This window comes from Dermatophagoides farinae, chromosome 2 (genome assembly GCF_024713945.1).
Source record: "Dermatophagoides farinae isolate YC_2012a chromosome 2, ASM2471394v1, whole genome shotgun sequence".
NCBI lineage: Eukaryota > Metazoa > Arthropoda > Arachnida > Sarcoptiformes > Pyroglyphidae > Dermatophagoides > Dermatophagoides farinae.
The window spans coordinates 3771500-3795668 of NC_134678.1; the positions used below are offsets into that span (position 1 = coordinate 3771500).

Sequence of the window (24169 nt, forward strand, 5' to 3'; positions counted from 1 at the left end):
CAATACAAATAAATGAATAAAATCTATAATCTATAATTTTAATTTTTAATTTCTTTTCTTTTTTTTGGTTAATTTAAATTACATAATATAACAATCATAATACAAAAAATAGATAGATAGAATGTGAATTTATAAAAAGATATAATACCAATCAGATAACAAGGAATGATTCGTATTTTCTGGCCTCATGCTATAATCAACAAAAATAAATAAAGATTAATGAAAACAAGGACATCATTATCGATATGTGAATCGATTTGTGTGTACAAATATCATATAATAAAATATTAATCATGTTTAATTAGCTATAAATTATTAATCTTATCGACGTCCATTTATTTTATCATTCAGAATGGCTCGCATTTGTTTGCCTTTTGTATCTAATCGCAATTTTTCCGGCTTGACAAATATTCCAAATTTAGGCCGACATTGAAAATAAGATATTCCATTGACTGATCCATCATTTTTTCCAGTAGGCGTATCCAATATGATTCCCACCCATATACCAGGAGCAAATTCCGTCTCTCCAATATATCCGATTGTTCCTAATTTAGAATCTGGACATACTCGTACACTTTCACCGATTTGCATCCATTCGGGTAAATTCATTTTGAGATGATTACTTTTTTTAAATTCATCATCTTCATCACCGCTCCCATTACTCGATGATTGCATAGATAATGATGATGGTATTGATACTGATTCATTGGAAATGGGTGTTCCGGTACTGTTTATTCGTGCATTACTCATCTGGCTATTCGAATCACTAGAAGATATATTGTAATAGGTCGGTATATCTGTGTATGAACGAATGTCATCATCATCATCAACATTATGAATAATAATGTTTAAACTTTCTGGTCGTGATCTTCGTTGCAATTTGTCCTTGGTGGCCGAACGATCGAATACAATGAAACATTGCCCATTTTCTTCATCATTTGGATCTGTAACCGTATGTTTTGATTTGTCAACAGAAATGGATGGTGATAATTGTTTCTCTTCAACAACTGTTCTCATAGATTTTCGAAATGGCTTATTCATGTTGATAGCTTTATAATAAAAACAGAAATTGAAATCATAGTTTTAAACTAAATGAATAGACTTACTGTTTATTTGTGATGGATGTGATTCGAGTTTTACGGATTTGTTTTGTCGATCTGGTTCGCCAATATCAATATCCGTAACGTAAATTTGATTCAATCCAGTCATACTTCCGAACAGTGAGCTAGCTTTTTGTCGTAGGCGTCCAGCAGCAGATGTAAGATATGATAAATCAAATGAAGAATCAGCTCGTTCTTGCTCCGATGGTCCATCATAATCGTCTTCTGATCTTTGATAATTATTTTCATCAATTGCCAGATTGTTTCCTTGATATAGCGTAGTCTGATGCTGTCGATAATGTCCGACAAATTGGACCATGTTTGGTACAGATAGGGTTTTTCTCAATTCAGAATTTTCAGAATTATTATAAAAATTATTGTTATTGGTAGAAGAAAGAAGTTGAAGTGCTCTTTTAGCTTTCTTAGCGATTCGTTCACGAACAGCGACTTCTTGCCTTAATCGATCCAATGTGAGAATCGATTCCAATGCTGAAACACTTTTGGTATAACGTTCGATATAACTTTCTCCGTCACAAGCGGTTAGATCAACATCGGAAGCAGCTAATAATGCTAAAGATTCACGATCTTCAATATCTTCACTAGCTTTTGGTATCGACGAAACAACCTCATAGGTGATTCCCGTAGCAACAGGGGCTAAATCAGCACGTGAAATACGTTTAAAAATATTTTTGGTTGATGAAACAAGTCCTTGCTTCTTATAAACATTGATGGCAAAACGCTTTCGTAATATCAAATTCATATTCGCTGGATGAGTTATTGCAATGCAAACTTTTAATATCAAAAATATCCGTTCATTAGGTGAGGTTACACGATTCAAGTGAGGAGATTCATGTATTGATGAATCCCAAGCAGCAACAGCTTGCACACCATCCATATTCGCTTGAGAAGGAAACAATACTTAGATTGTAAAAAGGACTACCATTGTGTTCTTTGGGCAAAATCAGATCTGCTCCCGCTGCTTTATTTTTAGATTCGGACAAGTTCAGTTCATCTGCTGTGAGGAAATTAATTATTTTCGATTAAAAAATATTAACAAAAGGTCTAACTTACTATTGAGATCAAGAAAAATAACTGGTATGTGATTCTCCATACCATCTGGTATTTCCCAACTATCATCCGGAGCTCCAGGTATTTCCGAGCCTGGTGTTGGACATTTAGCGACCTTTCTCTCTTCAACAAGAGTCACCCATTGATTCATTAATCTATGTTCACGTTCGATATCTTCTTGAGTTTTATTCTTATTTTTATTCATCAATTTATTTATTTGATCTTGTAGATATGCTTGGCGTTTGTGCAAAATAGCCGACCATTTTTCATGTAACAATGACAAATCACCTTCTTGATAGCTGTCCAATGATTTTTGAACTTTAGATCTAACACATATACATCCAACTTGAATGAATTGAATTGAGTGGAATATGAGTGGAAGAGTTCCAGAATTTGGCACGGTTTCAACTCGAACTGATATTCTACGCTGTTGACCTTGACGTAATTGATAAACTCCACCGGTCGAAATATCTGCTTGTTGTTGAATTTCGACTGGTGTATATGTTCCTTGATCATTCAATTCATGAATTTCTATCCAAAGTTCTAACTTTCTTTTCAATTCTAACCAACGATCCACCAAGGTACGAGAGATTTTGAAAATTTGTTCTTCAGATTCATTCTTTATAATTGGATTAGCTGATATTCTATGTCCCCAGACTTCAATTGATAAAGCACCATCAATGCAAAGTTCACGAAATTCTTCCGTCAACGTGATGATAAATTCTTGTTGGTAATCAAAACTAATTTGTTGGCTGTGAAGATGAACTGAAATCCAATTTATGAAGATCTGTTGTATCGACTGGGGTGAGAACAATCATTTCTGTTAAACCACAGACCGTGTATTGACAAAAAACAAAATTCGATAATTCTGGTGGTAGGCAACTGGCAGATTTTATTTGTAGACGTAATTTGAATTGGTTTGGTCCGATGGACTGTGGCTTTTCGGCATCGACAATAATCACAGAATTGGTCATGTTGCTATTGTCTACTGATTCAGTATCATTTGATAAGGAATCATCGTCGGAGAAAGCTGCATCAGCCATGCGTTCGCCGAAATTTCCTTCAATTCGGCCGAATTCAATATGCAAACGACCCGCCATTTCCCCTTGTTGTGAAATAATCGGAACTTGGTAAATCTAGTTGAACATCTTGCATTAGTACTTCTAGAAAAATGTTGGCAACACCAATGAGTAAATGTCGTTCTTGGGATTCATAAAATGGATCGTTTCGTGGTTGTATGTAATTCGGTGATGATGGCACAGAATTATCATCGTTGATTGATGTTTTATTCTTTAGTTTCAAATTTTGTCTTTCTTTCCATTCGACATAACGTTCGCGCATTTCGATTAGATTTGCATCAAATTTTTCCATTGACCATATTTGTGAAGGGAAATTTTTTCTTTTAACCAAAATAGCAGGTTCAGAGACGAAAACACCACATTTTAAGCGGCTGGGATTTAGGTTGGCTGGAGGTATTTGCAAAGTGACTTTGAATTCACTACTTTTGTGCATTTCTTCAGCAATCAAACTAGCTTCATAGGCCAGAGTATTAGCTTTTGCTATCTCTTCTTTCAGTTTTGATAGATAAACACGAAAATTTTCTTCCCGTTCTTTAGCTAATTTCTCCAACATTCTCTGAGAGTGATGCATTTGATTTGAAGTAAGATTTAATGATGAACCACTCATTACGCCATAGCCATTAGATTTTGAATTACCCAAGTTTGATAAAAATGTTGTACTGCCAGATAGTGAGCCTCCGCCGGATCTTGACATCGTTAATATTTGTCGGGGATCATTTTGCATCGAGAACATGGCTTTCAAATCCGGATTATTACAAGTAAGCATCTCATCGCGAGCATAATTATAATCAAAGTAATTATTTTCAATTTTAGATGTATTCATAGATGATTGATCAGATGTTGCCGGACAATTCAGACTAAAGAAATGGTTATTTCCCCACAGTATTCGATCACCGTTTCGAAGACATACACGTTCATATATACGGACTCCATTGACGAATGTCCGAGAATCATTGATCGGTTCTATCCATAATTGATTTTTGACCCTATCGATTTGAATTACTGCATGTTCTGGCATTATACCAACGCCCAAAAGTTGAATATCTTGTTCGACTGTTGCATCGGGTCGACCGATTAAAGTTTTTTCTTTGAGATAATATACCAATAAAGCATTCATTGATGGATCGGCATTCAGATTGACTAAATAATAACGATCTTTTTCTACAGCAATACCAGAACTTTGAACGGAGATGCCCATCTTTTCCAATGCTAGTTGTCGTTCTTGATGAATTTTTTCTGTTTTTCGTAATTTCTCTTCCCAAGTTTGTTCCATTTCACGGTATAAATTTTTCAGACTCAGCCAAACGTTCTTGAAGGTCCGTGTTAACATTAGCATGCATCAACTGTTCGCGTAACTGTTCTACTTCTTGACGAAGTTCCCGAATAATACGATTGTTCGGATCTTCATTGATTATTGCATGGTTAACAATACGTTTGGCTCGGATCAGCATAACGTAACGTTGATAATGTTTCATCATAGCTATCTGCTGAAGGACTAATGGTAGAAATCATAATAGTTTTTGAATTGCCACCCAAATTATCTTTTAATAGCCATGTAAGAACAGAATCTCGATATGGTACAAATTGTTCTTTGCGATTGCGACTATTAGCTTGATCTGCTAGCTTAGATATCACAAGACCAAGTGTGGTTAATGATTTATTAATATTGGAACCTTCTTTTAATCGTTCACCGACAGCTCCGGTTTTGATTGCTCGTTCACTGCCAGCCAAATCGACTAGACTCATTTTCGAGACACGTTCACCAACGACATCGGCAACAGGATCGTAAATGGAACAAGTCAGTGTTAATGTAAACACTGCATGTGATCTAGATGATTCAGAATTCATGTTGGTTGACGCCACAGTACGAGATTTATTTCCTTCGGCCATCAAGCTGTTGATCTCTTCAAATGAAGAAACCGCTAATGTAGATAAGCCATCAACATATGGCCCGAGAATATTGTGTTCACGCACTTTAAGCGAATGTCTTGCTCCAATAGGATCTAAAAGATCATGAACTCTTTCATTATAGATTTCCATATAAGAAACTTCTAATTTGAAATTTGAATTTGGATCTTGTTCAGTGAGGTTTTGAATACGCTCAAATATTGAATCACATAATCTAGGTATTAGTCCCTTTTCATGTGGAGATCCCATCATCGTATATGATTTTCCCGATCCTGTTTGTCCATAGGCAAAAATGCATGCATTATATCCTTGAAAAGCTGAATCCAAAATGGATAGGCCCAATTTTTGAAAAACATCCTCTTGACTTGCATAATGTGGATCAGAATTATTGTATGACCAAAAACAGTGATCAAATGTGAATACCTATGAAATTGAAAAAGAAATAAAACAAAAAGTTAGCTTACAAATCAAAAAACAGATAAAAATAGTTTATATAATTAATAGTTAGAAGTATCAAATTATTTTAAATTAATTTCCAACAATTATGATTAAATCAGTCTAAAAAAGAAACAATTTTGAACAAGGACATCAACCTAATAAATTTTAATTTTAATCCATGTAATTTATAAGCAGATTAGAAATGGATTAAATAATAGTGATCCATGAACGTTTGGCATGACAACTCTGACCTATGTGAATATAATCATTTTTCATTCACGACAGTCAATGAAACTGGTCATGGAAGAAGAAAGTATGAAGATAATAATGATTTGGCCATTATCGTTTTTCGCAGCTATTGTTGGAGAAATAAAATAAATTGAAATCAAAAAAAAAAATCCAAATCATCGCCATCATATTCAAAATCATTTGACAATTTGAATTTTTCATTCCTCGAATGCAACAAATGTGTTACCATTAATGGAGAATGAATCATTGAAATCGAAATGACATACATTATCACATATGAAAGTAGGACAGTGAAACATTTTGCATATAGCTTTATACAATGCCATTGTTTTTTGAATGCAAATCTTGCAAACAAATTATGAATAAACCCTTTTTTAATAAGAAAATTTTGAAAAACTTATTTCAAAGGTAATCGTCTGTCATTGATTGTATCGTAAAAGAGAAAATTTCATGGTTTTTGAAAAAAAGATTATCGTCATCGATCTATGTGATTTGGTATATTAAAATCTTTGTGCTTACTGATTAATCATTCTACTTAATGTCATTACATTTTATGTACATGTGTGTGTGTGTGTGTGTCTTTCATCTATTATCTTTTGACTTCAAAATGTTATGAAGAATCCAAAAATTATGCATCTGCAATTAAATGGGATAATGAATGAGCTTTTAGATACAATTATAAAAAAAATCATAAGGATGATGATGAATTTAGATGAAAGTAAAATTACGTATTCATTATAATAAAATAAAATAAATTACCGGCTCAATATAAATGTAAAAATATTAGCATATGATAAATTATTCAAAGTGATAATGGATACTGACAGATGATATTCAATGATCGAGTCAATCATGATCACACAGACATTTTTGGGACAAGATATTATCATCAATATCCATTGCCACTATTCAATTGGAATATGAATGATTTGAAGGAAATTGAATAAAATATAATAAATATATTGATGAAATGTGCGATGAAGATGATTCAAAGAATTTGAATATTATGAATACAATTCAAACTTTGAATACATAATTATCATTCAATGAATGAATCCATTCATTGCAAGGTCATCACGACAATATATATACAGCCACACACACATAATAATAATAGGAAATGACAATTTTAATTGTTCTTTAACTGGTGATATCTTTTATAAATTTCAACAATTCTCCCAACAACAACAACAACAACAACAGGTGTTTAAAAAAAGGGTAGCTCAACAAATGTTTGAAAAAGACAACTTGTTGAATAGAAATTATCGTTTTTTTTTCTTTTCACATGGTAGAATCTAATCTAAAACTAAAAAAAGAACATTACCTCTTATTATCATCATCAAATATATGAAAAGAATGGAAAAGAAAATGATCCATTTTTTCAGTTTTTATTCGTTTTTATTATTAACCAATGATTATTGACTTTTGTGAAATCGTATTTCGTTTCGAGATTATTATTATTTCCTAGTGTTGTGAACTAATAAATGATTTGAAAAAAAGAGGTCCATTATCACCATTGTCATTATTATTACCAAAAAAAAAAAAAAGAAATCACAATCAATTTTTTTCTTGGTTATAGCTAGCTCAAGCCATCTTCCATAATTGATGAACGAGCGAAAAAAAATAAGGACACACAAACAAACCACCATTATTATCATCATCAAGGAAGGAAGTAAGTAGGCTCGAACAATCAGTTGTGTAGTAAAAAAAAAAAAAATATTGAAGAGATAATGATCATATGTAATGCATTAAAACATGGAAAAATCATGGAAAGATGATGTGAATTTTTGTTGTTGCTGGATGTTCAGCTGCAGTTTGCAGTGAGAAAGAGAGAAAGTTAAACCAAATTACTTGTTGTTGCGTGATAATAATGAAAAATATGGCAATGTGTCGAACCACCATTACCATTATCATCTTCATCAAAACCATAATCATAATCATCGAGTCTGGTGTGTTATATAAACGGCCAGAAAATCGAAAAAAAAACAAATTATAATCTCATTCACAAGATTTGTAGATCATATTATTACCTAAAAGTATATGTGTGTAGCAGGTAAAAACTATGATGATGGTAGATCTTTTTTTTTATTTTTCGACATTCGATACAACCACAGTTGTAAAATGAAAGAAATGTGAAATAAAAATGAAAAATGAAAAAAAATTCAAAATATTATTTAATCAAAATCGAAACCAAAAGTGGATCAAATATACAAAATCGATATTCTTGTGAAATAAAATGAGAAAAATTGAATGGATTGTACAAAGTGTTCTTTCTTCTATGGTAAATACATTTAGGGAATTTACATTTTAAAAAAAATTCAAATTTCAATGTTGAACAGAGTCTAATACTCTTTTAATTGAAATAAAAATTATTATTTTTTTCATAGATTCAAAAAATCTTTGAAAGTATTGAAGACGACAATGAAAAAAAATATCGAGATTGAAACATTATGATTGAAAAAAGAAAGAAAAACAAATTAATGGATGAATAACAATAGAATGATTTCGAATAACAAACAATCATTTGTGGGTGTGTGATATTTCGCAAAAAAAAGTCAAATGTTTCTTCATTGGCATAGTGGTCCATGATGAAATCTTTCAATTGATTCGATCATCATCAACGACAACAATGACAAAGATCAAGTGAAAGCGAGGAGCAAAAAAAAAGTCATTTTCTGTATTTTTTTTTCTTGTTGTATTTATGTGAAATGAAATGTCACCAAAAAGAAAGAAAGAAAAAAAAATTCGATTAACCTCGTGACACTGGTTAAGTATTTTTCCATCGTCATTCATCACCTACTGATTGCAATGATAAAAAAGATAACAATTGAAAAAAAGTGTCCTCAATATCTTCTTCGATAACAAGAAGAGCAGCTATAGATGCACAAACAATTCATTCATATCGACTGAAATCATTCAAGTGAAAACGAAATTTTCATCATGAACAGGTTTTTCTTTATAAAGAGAACTTAATGATTTAATTCGAAAACGACATAACATACGATGATGATGATGATGATGAGATAATGATGTAAACGACAACATTTCGCATATTTTGTAATTATTCCAGCCATACTGGAGTTGATATTTAGTGTATTTGTGGGTGTGGGTGTTGTTTTCATCTGTCATCACAATCGTTTTTTTTTCTTTTGGTTAAACATAGAAAATTGATAATACTTCATTCTCAAAACTACAAATGATAAATAAATAGAAACTTAAAGATTTAATCTATACGATCATATCGGTCCATTCACCTTAATCTACATTTTTTTTTTGATGTATGAATTCAAACTAAAGCATCACAGATTACAGAAAAAACCAGAAAATCGATCATCTAATCAATATGCAAAATGGTGTGCAGATTGATTGATGCAAATTAAAAAAAAAGAATGTCCAAATCTTCACAAATTTAATCGATGATCATAGCATCATCAGATAGATTCATTTGAATTTACCGAATCATATATTTGTGTGTCTCATCCTGCTTTTTTTCAACGATTATAAATTACAAGTGTCGTTTTGTTTTGTTTTTTTTTTTTTTGGCTTTCTTTGTACACACCTTTGATCTTTTAGAAAACGAATAGATATATGACTCGAATCAGTTTGCCTGTTTTTCATTTTATCTTTCATCATTCATTCATGTATTCTAAATTAGCCATACAAATACACTTTTAAAAACATTTAAAATAAAAACAATGAGAACAAAACAAAAAATTACACTTCATCTTTTGTTTTTGTTTTTGTTTTTTTTTTTTGCCAAAGAAATGTTGTTTTCTGTTTCTGGATTGTTTTCGTTTTTTTTCGATGTTTTCGTGCCTCTGTATGTCTGTATGTTCTAAAAATAAAACCGATTGGATCATCATTCATAGAAAAAAAAGACCACCATTAAATGGAAACGAACCGTATCTTTGTTAAAAAAAATATATCCGGAAAATTCATGCTTGAAAGCATGAATAAACTTATCACACCTGGATTCTCTTTTTCGCATTTTAATTATAATTAGCTTATTGCTCACGTGATTTTGTCACTGATTTGTCCTATGCACAATGACAAAAATTGGTTTTTCATTGATCAATGCTATTTTTTTTATCTAATTTTTTTTGGAGGATAATTGGGGATAGTGAAACCCATTTGTTGTTGTTGCCTGAATAATGTTTATTCAGTTTTTTTTTTTGGAGATGACTAAATGAAGCCATTTTCTATTTTTTCAAATGGAAATATTTCGAATGACCCTAAGTAATTTTATTTTATTTAAAACCCTGAGATCATCAACCTTATTGATATCATCATGACAATATAAATATCATGAATGACAACATGATGATGATACTTCAAAACTACTCAGCATCCAAAAATTTGGGCGAATTCATTAACGAGGTTGTCAGTGAATTATGTCATCATCATCATCATCATCATGAAAATCGACTTCTATTGTGTGTACATGATATATTCTATAAATAGGAATTGTATGAATGAAATTTTTCTTTCGTTTAAAGATAACTGAAGTATCGTATATTCAAATGGTGATTGAATAATGAAATAATGATAAGAAGGATGAGATATTTTGTTGCAGAGTTTTTTTATATATACTGTCAATTTTACTAATCTTAAAATCGTAATGGAAAAAAGGACAACTTACTTTAGGTGGTCTTAATGTTGAATTTTGTTGTTGTTGAGGTTGTGGTGATGTCGTTGGATATTGTGATGTCGATGATGATGATAATGATCCGGATGTTATTGTTCCTTTAGCCACCATTACCGGTGTCGTTGTCAATTGTTGTGGTGCATAATGTAATATTGTTTGATCACCTTTAACTTCGACCACACATTTTGTTTCCAATTCGATTTCTATTTCAAAAAAATAATAATAATAATAATAATAATAATTGTCATTAAAAAAAAGAACAAAAAAATGGATAAATGGAAAATGTTCATTTCCGGTGGTGGAAAGACAACAACATTTTTGAAATGTAAGCAAAAAAATATGATTGTTTAAAATTGAAAGAAATATATAATCCATGCAATAGTATTTTTCCGTATTTGACGATAATTATCCAACAAGAAGTAGGAAATTGTCAATGTACAGAAAAAAAACAATTGTAAATAACGAGATATCATTGTGATTGTTATCATATCGATATATTGTATCTATACATCCGGTAATAAATTACTGCGAGAAAGTATCTTCTATAGTTCAGTCCACTATATAAATATGTACTTGAACCTTGTGAATATATATTTTAGGATCTTGAACGAAAATACCGAAATATGTCGATTATTATTGTCGGATAGATAATTAGTAATGTTTTCATAAAGTTTGTTTATCAGTAAATTTTTCGGTGATTACTCTTGTATTGAATGGATTCATTGTAAAAGACAATTTTTACCTGTCAAGCGAAACGATCCATAATTCCTTTACATTGCGTTTGTGTGTGTGTGAGTTATACATCTATTTTTGCAAAACACCATTCAACAAGGACAAAATACTATGCATGGATGACAAAAATAAATAAAAATGGAAAAATTTCATCGAATTACAAATTTGGATTAGATGAAATTGATTAGCAATTTCTTTTTTTGTTTTTGTTGTTGTTGCAATGAATCATTTATTTATTTATCAACAATGTGATTGAATGGAATAATAAAACATGAATGATTCACTCATTATAAATGAGTAGAATGATTTGTTTGTATCATGCACACATAATATTCGAAAATGAAAAGAATTCTATTATAATCATTTCTATTGTGTTGATGCTTGGATCATGTACCAAGGTCATATATATCATCATCATCTAAATTAATAATCAAAAACATACAGTATGTGATCATCATTAAAAGTGATTAAATATAATAATTATGAATCAGGAAAAAAAACATTTTCTTTCCATTTTATTATTCATAAAATATGAATGCTCAATAATGATGATGATGATGATTATGATTTTGATTTTATGCATCAATTTATTATATATTCATAATAAAACTTTCATTTGAATAACATTAATTCAATGAATATCGGTATATTTTCAAATATGGGTCGTATTGTTTTTTTTTCCTGAAGCTCGATGGATACGCTATAGTTGACAAATGTTGATTAAATAATAATGATGAGATAAATTTATTAGTTTATAGATCCAGAATTTAAAAAAAAATCTCAATCCTAAAGGATTATAGCTTACATTTACATTTTGTTTGTGCATTTGAACCATGATCATCATGATTCAATCAAAACAGATCATAATCACCCTTCTGTTCTTCTGAGAATCAACATTTGTATTGAAAAAAACAATTCAAGTTAACTCTAACAATTGTCTTTTTTTTTCAACAATTCCATTAGTTTCCACAGAAACAAACACACATCACGCATGCAAAAATGATAATGATAATAAAAATAATAATAATAAAAATAAAATATATATACAATTGAACCAAGAAAACATGCATGAATTCATCCATTAAACAACCCATTTGGAGTCTATACAAATATGGTATATATATAACATACATTTTTGTATGCAGTTATTATTGTTATCATCATCATTGTCATTGTGTGTGTGTGTGTGTATCCTTATTGGATTGTATCTATGTTTATCTATCAATAATAACTTTGACTTTAATAGTAGAAATGGCAAACAGCCATTTTGAGGACACACGCAAACAGATTAATGGATAGAATGAATTATAGAATATAGAATTCATTTTCAATAATAAATTAATTTAATTTGTTCAATCAAAAAAAAAAAAAAAACGAAAAATTCTTACCTCTCCGACTGAATGGACGTACACGAACGGCTACTTTTACTTTATCAGTAGCAGAATTTATGACCTGATGATGATGATGACCGGTCATTGAAGTTGTTGATGATAACTCAGTAGTAGCCATGTTAATTCAACCAATTAATTTTATTAGAATAATAATTATATAATAACAATGTCGAAAACAAAAAAACAAAATTCGATTATCAACAATGAGATTTAAAATAAAATTTAAATCATAATTAGAAAGAATTTAATTGGTCGATGATTATGATATAAATGGACACAATAGCCTCTTCAAAAAAAAACAATGATTAATCAGCCGAAACCTTCAAGTGCATTGTACGAATCATTATAAAGACCGCACCAACAAACGATTAGATTGTCGTTGTCTTATTATAGTTAAAGGGTAGGTGAACCAAGCCAAGCCAAAAACTAAACTAACCGAAACGGTACAATCTATTTCTTTGTTGATAAATTGTTAAAGATGATTACAGTCGGCTATGTATTATTGTAGGTGGATGATGATGATGATTGACATTAACAACAGGTTGACTTCCTTGAATACAGTTGAACTTGTACATGATTCTCATCATCATTATCTCTAACTTGTTTTGTGTAGATTCAATGTCTTATGGTCATCAACATCGGTCATCATAGTCGTCCGTATAACATTATCCATTTGATCAACATTGAGGAAACAAAACCAAAAAATATGAACACAATTAAATCAAAATAGACAATGTTGTAAAAAAAATGTCTATCCAATATATCAATTTTAATATTTATATTCACAATCACATCATGAGCGTGTATGAGTTGCTCATATGTTTGGTTAATATGAATTTGATTAGAATCATAGTAATGATATATCTAAAATTACTCGTTTATGAAATATCCAAGATGATTTGCACATATAAACAAATGAATTTATTTTTTTTTTTGTGACACGATGATGACAATTGTGATGGCGTTGATGGTCGAATAAAAAGAAACCAACTACAGCTTTCAATCGAAAACCGAGTAACAAGAAAAAAATGATCATATCATCATTTAATAATAACCACAATCATCACCAAGACAACCAAAACGATGATGACAAATGCAAAAAAACACACACATACACAATGCTATAAATCAACGGAAATCTTGATTGTTTGTTGATTAGGAAAAAATGCATTTGTAAACCATTGGCGACAATCAACAACATAATCACTTTATAGAATGAAACAAAATCCGAGAAAAATAAAAACATTTTCAAGTCTCATGCATGGAATCAATGCATTTACATAGAAACATAAAAGGAATGATGATGATGAAATGAATCCATCCATACATCTAGCTACTTGTTTGCTGCCAGTATATATTTGTTGATGGAAAATTACACGCACATGTTTTTTGGAAATTAATATGAAAAAAAATGATAGAGACAAACCAATAAAAAAAAGAGGAAAAGAGACAAGAAGTGGTTTGAAATCCATTCATTCAGAAGAAACAAAAAAAATTATGAGAGACGATAAAAAGAGAATTGGAAATTGAATTGGAGAGAAAACAGCAACAAGTTGCAGATATATAGCTTTATTGAATTCAAAACTCACTCATGCAACAGGTGAGAGCATTAGAGCATACTCTGTGTGAATAATAATCATATATGATGATGATGATGTTGATGAAAACCGAAACGAATAAGGATTGTTTATGATGACAATAATAACAAATTTCGAAAAAATTAATTTATTTTTAATAGATTTACGAATTAACAACTAATGTGTTTGCATGCAACGAAAAAAATCGGATATAAAATTATGAATGGAAATATTACATGTCACAAAGATTTTAATATAAAATGTGTAATATATTAAATTTTGATCTTAAGAATCATGATCATTGTTTACTATTGGCTGTATTGTATTTGATGAATGATCAATGAATACTGAAATGCTGGGTTGTACAATAATACCATCCCAAATGGTGACATTTTCAATGTTACGCTCATCCTGTATGAGTCCAATAACAAAATCGAATCCATTTTCATAATTCATTATACGTAATAATGTTTGTGCCGTACAACAGATTAGATCCAATAGTTTTTCATCCAAATCATTCTGTATGGGCATCCAAGTTGTCATCAATGGGTCACAAATACTTACAGAATCTGGCAAAAATATTCCGGATGATAATAGATGAAATGCTCGAAGAAAAGCTTGATTTAATTTGATTGTTTTTGAACATTTTTGTCGTGATTCTTTCCGGAATTTTCTCCTGTGTTTATGATGGACATTAATTTCATCCATTGATTCAACTTTGCTATCGATTTGTGGTTGAGAATTTAGACAATAATTCAGTAGCGCTTCAATCATCCATTCATTGAAATGTTGAAAACCTTGAAACCGATGTTTAATGTCTTGGAATAATTTAACCAAGATCCTTAATTCATATGTGGCAATTCCAAGAAACCAATCCGTTCTCTGTAGAATATTCAAACGTTGTTTGACTAGATTAAAGTTTATCAACGAATCAGCATTCATGACCATCTTACATGTTGAAACACGAAATACTATGTCGGTTAAACCAATTAATATAACAGCTTTTATGTCAAATTCATTACTTTTGATGATAAAATGAGCATTTGATATATTAAACGTATCCAATTTAAGATCACTGTAAATTGTATTATTGTTTTGACCTATTTTTTCCGTTATTATTTTCCTAATAGATTCAACATGATTAATTAATAGATGTTTTTCATCAAACAATGCCAAAAAATGAACAACAAACGGTTTTTGCTTGATCATCACATTTTTCCTATATGGACCGATCTCTTCGATCCTGGAAAACTTGATTCGTTGATCAGTTAATATAATTGAGCCTAATAAATTTCGAACATTTTGAATAAAATTATCAATTCGTGTACGATCCTCTGTCTGGATGGAAATTTGCTCCGTTCGTTTATAAATTTTCTATCAAAAAGAAAAATTCCATAAACATCTTATAACTCAAATTTTTCAAACTAACCTCCAATTGATTGATTGGATTATCATTAACCATAGGAATATTATGACGAAGATAAAAATGATCCAAAACATAAATTTGATTATAATAAGGATATGGAATATCTTCCATGAGAAAATAATAATTTGAAAATATTATTTTCAAAATCTGAGAAATATATCTTCAAAATCTCTCAAAAATAATGGCGACTATTTCCATAATCATTGGGTAGAAATAACTTTTATACACATTTTACATATTTAGCCACGGTGGTATCTCGGTTAACGACGACGATCCGTCCCAAGACGGCCAACGTTATCCAAAATACGAATTACCATAAGAAGAATGAAAAAAAATTGGATGACTAATGGCCCTTTGGGTCATCTATCGTTAACCAACGTTACGACGTTAATTAAGATATTTTTCGGATTTCGATGGGCTATCGTTTACAGAGGTTTCACTGCATCTGAAATGGACAGGGTAATAAGTGGAAAAAAATTCAAATCGAGTTCATTGTTCAAGGACAGATCGATGACAATATTGATTTTGATTTTACCCAAAATATTTCCAAAATTTATTTTTGATAAACTGATATTATTGCAATAAGGTCAATAAAATGACTACTACAATATATACAAAAAATGACCTGTTGATATTTTCGGTTTGGACACTATTTAAACTAGAATTAAATTAGTTTTTTAGATCATTTAACGACGCACTTCATCACCATCCATAACGAATTTTATTTTTAAAAATTTAACATACAAATATATTGATCATCACTGTGAATTGAATTGAACTGTTGTTGTAAAAATGAAAAACTTTAAGAATTTTGCCATTTTCGCTATCATGATCGTTTTGATGTTTGGTAATGCTGTTGATGCCGGAATGATAAGTCGTATGTGGAATTGGAGCAGTAAACCAGGATATGGCTATAATCAACGATATCCCCCATATGGTGGATATTACCCGGGATATTATCCTGGATATTATCCGGGACATTATCCAGGAAATTATCCATATAGTCCTCATTACCCAGGATATGGTCGTAGATAAATCTACGAAAAGACTAAACCATTCTTTTTGAATGGTCATTCAATTTTGTATTTTGACTTTGTTTTTTTGAATAAAATAATCAAAAATTCAAATTGTGCTTAAATAAAAGTCTAATGAACGCGATCATTAGTAATCTGTTGCCTAAGGAGTATGAATCAGCTCAACAAGTTCTTGCTGTATATAACACTGGAAAGGATGACAGTGATTTGATGTCCGATACCGCATTTGAGTCGCATCTGCTAGAATTGGAACGAAATCTAAAAACTGATAGTAAACTGGTTGCTGAAACAGAAAACGTTGGTTTGTCAGCATCGTCATCCAAACAAACAAAGAAACAAACGAAGAAGAAGCGTTTTGGTGGCAAATGTTATAATTGTGGTTTGATTGGACATATGTCGAAAGATTGTCGACGTCCAAAACAAAACGTTGATCCAAGTGGCGCCGCCGCTAATCCAATCACATTGGTTAATTGGACTGGAATAATGCCATCGAATAATTCAAGCTTTTATAGCGATAGTGGTGCTTCTTATCATATAGTGAATGATCATAGTTTGTTGTCTGATATACGCAAAAGTAATGTTCGTATCGATTCAATACATGGTGTTGAAGAGAATGTACAGTTTGGTACATTGTTGTGTCAGTTTTTCAATGGCACAGTTTGGCTTGATATCAAACTATTAGATGTAGCATTTATACCAAATCAACCGTTTAATTTGATATCAACTGGCAATTTGACCAATCCGCGTATTCATTCTGGAATGAAGGTCATTGAAGAAGATGGAAAGTTGACTGTATATCGTTTTGGAAAACCGATTTTGACTGGAGAACAGACAAGTGAGATTCGTAATTTATATAAACTAAATGTTCGTCCTGTCAATAGAAATACAACCATGGCGTCTGTTTCTTCTGATGATTTTGTGATTTGGCATGAAAGATTGTGCCATTGTTCTACATCAGTGTTGGAAAGGATGGTTGCTCTCAAGACTATTATTGGTTTGCCGAAAGATATTCGTAACAATATTGCTTATTGTTCAACGTGTCATACTGGTAAAATGACGGATGTTAGTCACAAACCAGTTGCTTCTGTCAATGAAAATATTGTTTCTGGAATGAAGTTGCATGTAGACATTGGTGGTTACATGAAGCCTTCTATTCATGGAAATCAATACTATTTATTAGCTGTTGATGATTCGTCATCATATTTAAAAATTGGTTTTATGAAGCAAAGAAGTGAAGTTTATGATAAATTGAAATTGTTTATCAATGAAGTCAAAATTGACACTGGTAAAGATGTACTGGTGGTTCGCTCAGACAATGGGTCAGAATTTAGATCCAAGAATGTTCAGCAATATTTTCGTGATCGTGGAATTGTACATGAATTAGGTGTGGTTGGCGTTCCACAACACAATGGAAAAGCCGAACGATTCATTCGAACAATTTCTGAACGTGCAGTGGCGATTCTCAACAATAGTGGCTTACCTCAGTATTTATGGGACGAAGCTCTAAATCATGTTGTTTATGTGGTGAATCGTACTTTAAACTCGAAGAATATTGTGCCATACGAAGAATATTTTGGTAAATCTGTTGATGTTTCAAATCTTCGTGTGTTTGGCTCGAAAGGGGAGAGTTGGATTCCTAAACATGGTAACAAATTTTCAACGAAATCTGAATCTGTTTTTATGGTCGGTTATAATGGGTCAAATATATATCGTGTTTATTGCCCTGATCGTCGTTGTATCAAGCTATCATCGTCAGTGAAATTTGATGAAACTTCAAAGTGTCGTCTTAAGTCAGTTGAGGTTGAATCAAATAGTGGCACGATTATCAATATTGGTGAAAAATCAGATGATGATGAAAAATCGAGTCAAAATGCTGAATGTCGTGAAGTGGGTCGTCCTCGATGAACGGGCCAAGCAATTGGCGCAAATTCTACTGAAAAAGAGTGAGCGAGCCAGTATTAGCAAGAAAATTGTACATGTGTTTTGTTGTCAAAATTTTTGTATTTATTGTTTAGTTTTTTGCTTTTTGAATTGTATTAAGATACAATCATTTAATAAACTACGTTTATTTAACTAAGAAAGTTGTCTTGGTTATTTCTTCACATTTATTAAATGATTTGTACTGTGATCGTGATCATATATTGATTTCGAATATTGACTTTGACGTAATTCAAGTATTACGAAAATTTTGTATCGTGATCATTCATTGGTTGCGAAAATTGTTTTGGACGTGACATATTGGTTACGATTATCGTGGACTCGATTCGGACGTAGCTCAATCATTACGAAAATTTGGACTAAGACTTGGACGTAATATTGGTTACGATTATCGTTTTCCCGTTGTTTGGACGTAGCTAAATTGTTGCGAAAAATTTGGACTAAGACGTAATACATTGGTTACGACAATTGATTTGTATTTAGATCGTGATCAATTTGTGGTTGCGAATATATTAAAATTGATTTTGATTGTGGTACTCGTATCGCGAATTTTGAAAATTTGGTTTTTTGGTATTGTATCATCGGAATTGATTTGATCCCGAACCTTGGAAATTTGAATATTTGGATAACGGTTACATCTTGGAAACGTATTGAACTTTGGACTGTACCTTTACGATAAACATATAGTAAAATATGTTGACAATTCCGGATGATGTGAAGCAACGATTGGCTTCGGCCAGAAGTAATGTATCCCTTCTTCATGTAAGACGTTGGGACATGGCTCGGACAGAACTATTACGTTCTGAATTAGATGAATTGAACCAGAAATTGATCGAGTTAGTCGGAGAAGAAGAAATTCCCGAAGAGGAATTAAAAAAGATGGGCGACTACAACAAGAAATTAGATTTGTACATGGAACATCTGAAAAAGATGAGAATTGTTGTAGTTCGAAATCAGTCCAACGTTCAGGACGATTCTGGTGATCATCTACGTACCTCAACCCCGTTCAATTCAATAGTTAACAATTTTGCGGATACATCATCATTGAATAGATGTCGACCAGTTAAGATGGATCAGTTACCGACTTTCGATGGTAAATTCGCATTTTGGAATGCATATAAAATCATGATCGAGAAGTTATTGATCAACAATACATCGCTTTCAGAGGATTTAAAGAAATCAATGTTGTTGAAAACCATGAAAAAGGATCCAGAGAAATTTGTGACAAATTTGATCGGTCAACGATTATCATTAGCCGAGATCTGGTCGAGAGTTTGCGTCAAATTTGATGATCCCCAACGGGCGATATTGGAAATCAAGAAAGATCTAGAATCTATCCCAAGAATCGAATCAGAAAATGATGTTCATGATTTGAAAAAGACAAAAGATATAGTAGAAAACGCCAATTTGGCAATCAAAAATTTGGTTTCAGACGTAATGTTCTACACGATCAATTTGATTCAGGCAGTAGCCACCAGATTCTACTATAAAGCTCAACGTCATATGCTGGCGAAGATAAAAGATTTTGATCAATTAGTCAACTATATCGATAAGCTATACGATGAAGCTCTTTGTTATGATTACAATAAGATTCGTAAAGATAGTCCATTGAAGAAACAAGAGCCACCGATGATATCGAATAGCACAGCCGCTATCACGACTAATTGTTATATTTGTGAAAAGTTTCATCAAAATAATTTTGAATGTTTGAAAAATTATGATGTCAAAACAGTAGCAAATCTAATCAAATCAAAAGGATTGTGCTTCAGATGTTTGAAAAGAGGACATTTAAGTAAAAATTGTCAAATGTCATCGAAACTTAAATGTGATAAATGTCCACGTCTTCATGCTACCGAAATGCATGAAGTGATTATTGAATTGTTTCAAACGAAACCCAAAGTGATCGACGAATCTAGTCCAGCCACGGAAGAATCAATGATCGGTAATGCAGCAGCGATATCAGTAGTTGATCAATCGAAAAATGGTTTTGAGATCAAAAAGAATTCTAAGTCAGAAAGTCGACCGTTATTGTATGGGTCATGTAATGGAATTCAGAGTCGTATGCTGTTTGATTATGGTTCGGATGTTTCGTTGATCGATAAAGAATTGGTAAAAGACAAGTCAAATGATTCTGACAAAAATTGTACCGTCTATTCGTCGTCACCACTAGTAGGAAAAGAAGCAAGTCGACGAAAAGTATCGCTGGAAAGACATAAAGCTAATTTATGTAATGTAAATATTTGTACCAGACCAATCATCGATTTGTCAGAAAATGAAAGTGATATTTATGAACCAATTATTGATCTTTTGAATCGTCAAGATAATGGAGATATTGATGAACCAATTATTGATCTTTTGAATCGTCAAGATAATGGAGATATTGATGAACTAATTATTGAAGATGACAAAATTATTGATCATTCTAGAAATGAATTATTTTTGAAATCTGATCATGAATTATTGAATTTTGAAATTGAAAATGATTTGAACGTTAACGACGAAGACGTTGACGATGATTTGAAAATTGTACGAAAAGAGAATGGACGATATGAGGCTCGATTGCCTTTTCTTTCAGATATTCGTCCAGCCAATGATTTTGATAAGGCTCTTATTGTATGGAATAAATCGTTCAAACAATCAGAAAATAAGAGCATGAAAAACGAATATGAAAAACAATTATTGGCTTATGTTGATAGCGATCAAACAATGGTAATGGATGATCCAAACGGCTATTTGTTGCCGTACCATCCGATTTATCGAGAATCCGCGTCCGCACCGTTGTGTATTGTTTTCAACGGATCGTTTGGATTTGACGTTTCGAATCAGTTGCTATGGAAAGGCCATGCACACGGTCTTAACATTTTTGATCATCTCATGAAATTCCGCAAAGGAAAATTCGCCGTATCGGCCGATCTGTCAAAGGCGTTTCTGCAAATGAAAGTTTCAACATTCGGGTTAGTGTCTTCACCCGTGATATTGACATCGGTCACTAAAAAATTATTGTGTGAGCAAAATTTTGGAACTATTGCTAAATCCCAGATCAAACAGCATCATGAAATGTTATTGCATGATGGTATTGAAACTACCGTTCCTAATTTGTATCATATTGAAAAGAAATCTGTTTATTATTGTAAATTTTGTCAAATTGAAAAGCGAAAACCTGTCGATCAACCATTTACTCAATTACCATCAACCCGAACAAGTTTTGTTGCTCTTTTTGAAGCTGTATGTATTGTTTTATTTGATCTATTGCGATATCGGAACAGAAAAAAGTTTTTTGGTTTGTTGGCCACCGGTTTTGTTTCTCGTAATCATGATCTCTTGATGAAAATTGAAAAACTATGGAAGCAAAAATATTTCGATTCATTGATTCAACGTAGACGTTGTGATTGGCCATTGAAATTCAAATTCTTTGAAATCTTCTACGATCGGTTACGGACATATCCTTTTTGGAATCGGCGGGGGAGTGTCGTGAAGTGGGTCGTCCTCGATGAACGGGCCAAGCAATTGGCGCAAATTCTACTGAAAAAGAGTGAGCGAGCCAGTATTAGCAAGAAAATTGTACATGTGTTTTGTTGTCAAAATTTTTGTATTTATTGTTTAGTTTTTTGCTTTTTGAATTGTATTAAGATACAATCATTTAATAAACTACGTTTATTTAACTAAGAAAGTTGTCTTGGTTATTTCTTCACAGCTGAAAATGAAGAAGATAATGATCATGAACCAGAAGCGACAACATCAACAAATCGTGGTCGTCCGATTGGATCAACAAATCGCAAATATACGGTTTGTGAAGAACGCTTGAAAACGTTGCGTTCATTTTGTTTGCTGGCTGGTGCAGAACCTTCTACATTTGAAGAAGCTGAAAAATCTGAAGAAAAGGATAAATGGAAGAAAGCTATGAATGAAGAATATGACGCATTGATCAAGCACAAAACGTGGAAATTGGTTCCACGACCAATTGATAAAAATATTGTTTCTGTTAAGTGGATTTTTCGTATCAAAAATGATGGACGTTATAAAGCACGACTAGTAGCTCGTGGTTTTAGTCAACGTAAAAATGAAGATTATTTTGAGACATATAGTCCTGTAGTGTCAATTGAAACAATTAGATTGGTGCTTTCGATTGCAGCAACATTGAATTATAATGTTTGTCAATTTGATGTGTGCACTGCATTTCTCAATGGTACAATTGATGAAATCTATATTGAACAACCGCCTGGATATGTACAAAATGAAAATCTGGTTTGTCGTTTGTATAAGGGCTTGTATGGTCTGAAACAGGCTCCGCGTGCTTGGAACAAGTTATTTGATCAAGTGATCAAAAGTATTGGTTTTGTTACTTCTCCGTTTGATCCATGTTTATACGTGATGTTTGATGACAACAATCTTCCTATAATGGTTACGTTATACGTCGATGATGGTTTAATTTGTGCACCGAATATTGAAAATATCGATTTTATTATTTATCATCTTAAAGAAAATTTCGAACTTAAAATCTTAAAACCTGGTAATTATCTTGGTCTCGAATTCAGACAAGATAAATCAAAACGTGAAATATATGTGTGTCAAAAATCATATATTCTATTGAAGCTGAAACAATTCAACTTGGATAATTCAAAAACTATGAATACACCGATTAGTTCAACAAATGATTGGTATTTGGAATCTACAGTAAACGAAACATTTCCGTATAAAGAAGCAATTGGCAGTCTTCTTTATTTGAGTACCAGAACCAGAATGGACATTTCATATGCTGTTTCATGTCTAGCTCGTTTTGCTTCTTCATCAAACAACAATCATGTGGTTGCTGTTAAGCGTGTCTTTCGTTATCTCAAAGGAACAATCGATTATGAATTATGTTTGGGTTCCAAGAACGGTTTCAAATTAACTGGTTATGCTGATGCTGATTTAGCTGGTGATCAACAGACTCGTGAAACAACAATTGGTACATTGGTGTCGTTAAATGGTCCCATCATCTGGTCGTCAAAACGTGCTAAATGTATTATTGATAGTACGTGTGAAGCCGAATATATTGCAACTAGTAAATGTTCCAAAGACATACAATGGTTATTAATTTTAATGGATTATCTTCGTCTTAATATACCAAAACCGATTATATTTAATGATAATCAAGCAGCTATTCGACAAATTCATGGTGAAGTCGTGTCTCAAAAATTAAGACATATCGATGTCAAATTTCATCGAATCCGATCCTTGCTTGGCAAAGTGGACGTAGAATATATTCAGTCATCTCAACAATTAGCCGATATCTTAACGAAAGCTTTGTCAACACAATTGCATCAGAATCTTATTGATAAATTATTTAATGTATTAGTTGCTGAATGATGTTATTGTTCATTGTTGGTTTCATGTCCAACAAGGGGGAGTGTTGTGATTGTTTGGAACATGAACAACAATGATTAACGAATTGTTCAATTAAGAACTTTTGTGCATTGTATAAATATAACCGTAGTTCATTGAAATAAATATATAACTGTTTTTTGTTCGTATAGTATATACATCTTGTGTTCTTATTTTCATCAACTGTGTAGCAAAATATTCAACAATGGCTATAATCAAC

The 24169-nt window shown here is 31.8% G+C and overlaps 3 protein-coding genes across 4 annotated transcripts; 1 reads left to right on the forward strand and 2 right to left on the reverse strand.

Moving 5' to 3' along the window:
• Positions 1–33: 33 nt before the first annotated feature.
• Positions 34–13935, reverse strand: LOC124491703 (Kinesin heavy chain 73). The gene is given in 10 exon segments (XM_047054400.2): positions 34–1049; positions 1107–2007; positions 2009–2112; positions 2172–2919; positions 2921–3301; positions 3303–4526; positions 4528–4689; positions 4691–5578; positions 10482–10690; positions 12608–13935. Coding segments are annotated over 10 exon segments (5466 nt in total). The 5' UTR covers positions 12729–13935; the 3' UTR covers positions 34–321.
• A 384-nt stretch (positions 13936–14319) lies between these two features.
• LOC124491794 (interleukin enhancer-binding factor 2 homolog) lies at positions 14320–17674 on the reverse strand. Of its 2 annotated transcripts, XM_075735684.1 has the most exons (3): positions 15617–15759; positions 15380–15561; positions 14320–15310 (listed from the first exon to the last, which is right to left on the reverse strand). In XM_075735684.1, exons 1-3 carry the CDS (start codon positions 15722–15724, stop codon positions 14473–14475), a joined length of 1128 nt encoding a protein of 375 aa, XP_075591799.1. In that variant the 5' UTR covers positions 15725–15759; the 3' UTR covers positions 14320–14472. The 2 variants fall into 2 exon arrangements, with proteins under 2 accessions (XP_075591799.1, XP_046910450.1); XM_047054494.2 differs by having other exon boundaries at positions 14320–15561; positions 15617–17674.
• Positions 17675–19278: 1604 nt separating this feature from the next.
• Positions 19279–24103, forward strand: LOC124491721 (uncharacterized). Its single transcript, XM_047054419.2, has one exon. It carries the CDS (start codon positions 19279–19281, stop codon positions 22249–22251), a length of 2973 nt encoding a protein of 990 aa, XP_046910375.2. The 3' UTR covers positions 22252–24103.
• Positions 24104–24169: the final 66 nt, after the last annotated feature.

Excerpts from the sequence above, each read along its gene's own strand:
- LOC124491794 (XM_047054494.2), bottom strand. The coding sequence starts at position 15,724 with ATGGAAGATATTCCATATCCTTATTATAATCAAATTTATGTTTTGGAT. Across the intron at positions 15,562-15,616 it reads ATCCAATCAATCAATTGGAG|AAAATTTATAAACGAACGGA; the intron begins GTTAGTTTGAAA and ends TCTTTTTGATAG.
- LOC124491721 (XM_047054419.2), top strand. The coding sequence starts at position 19,279 with ATGTTGACAATTCCGGATGATGTGAAGCAACGATTGGCTTCGGCCAGA.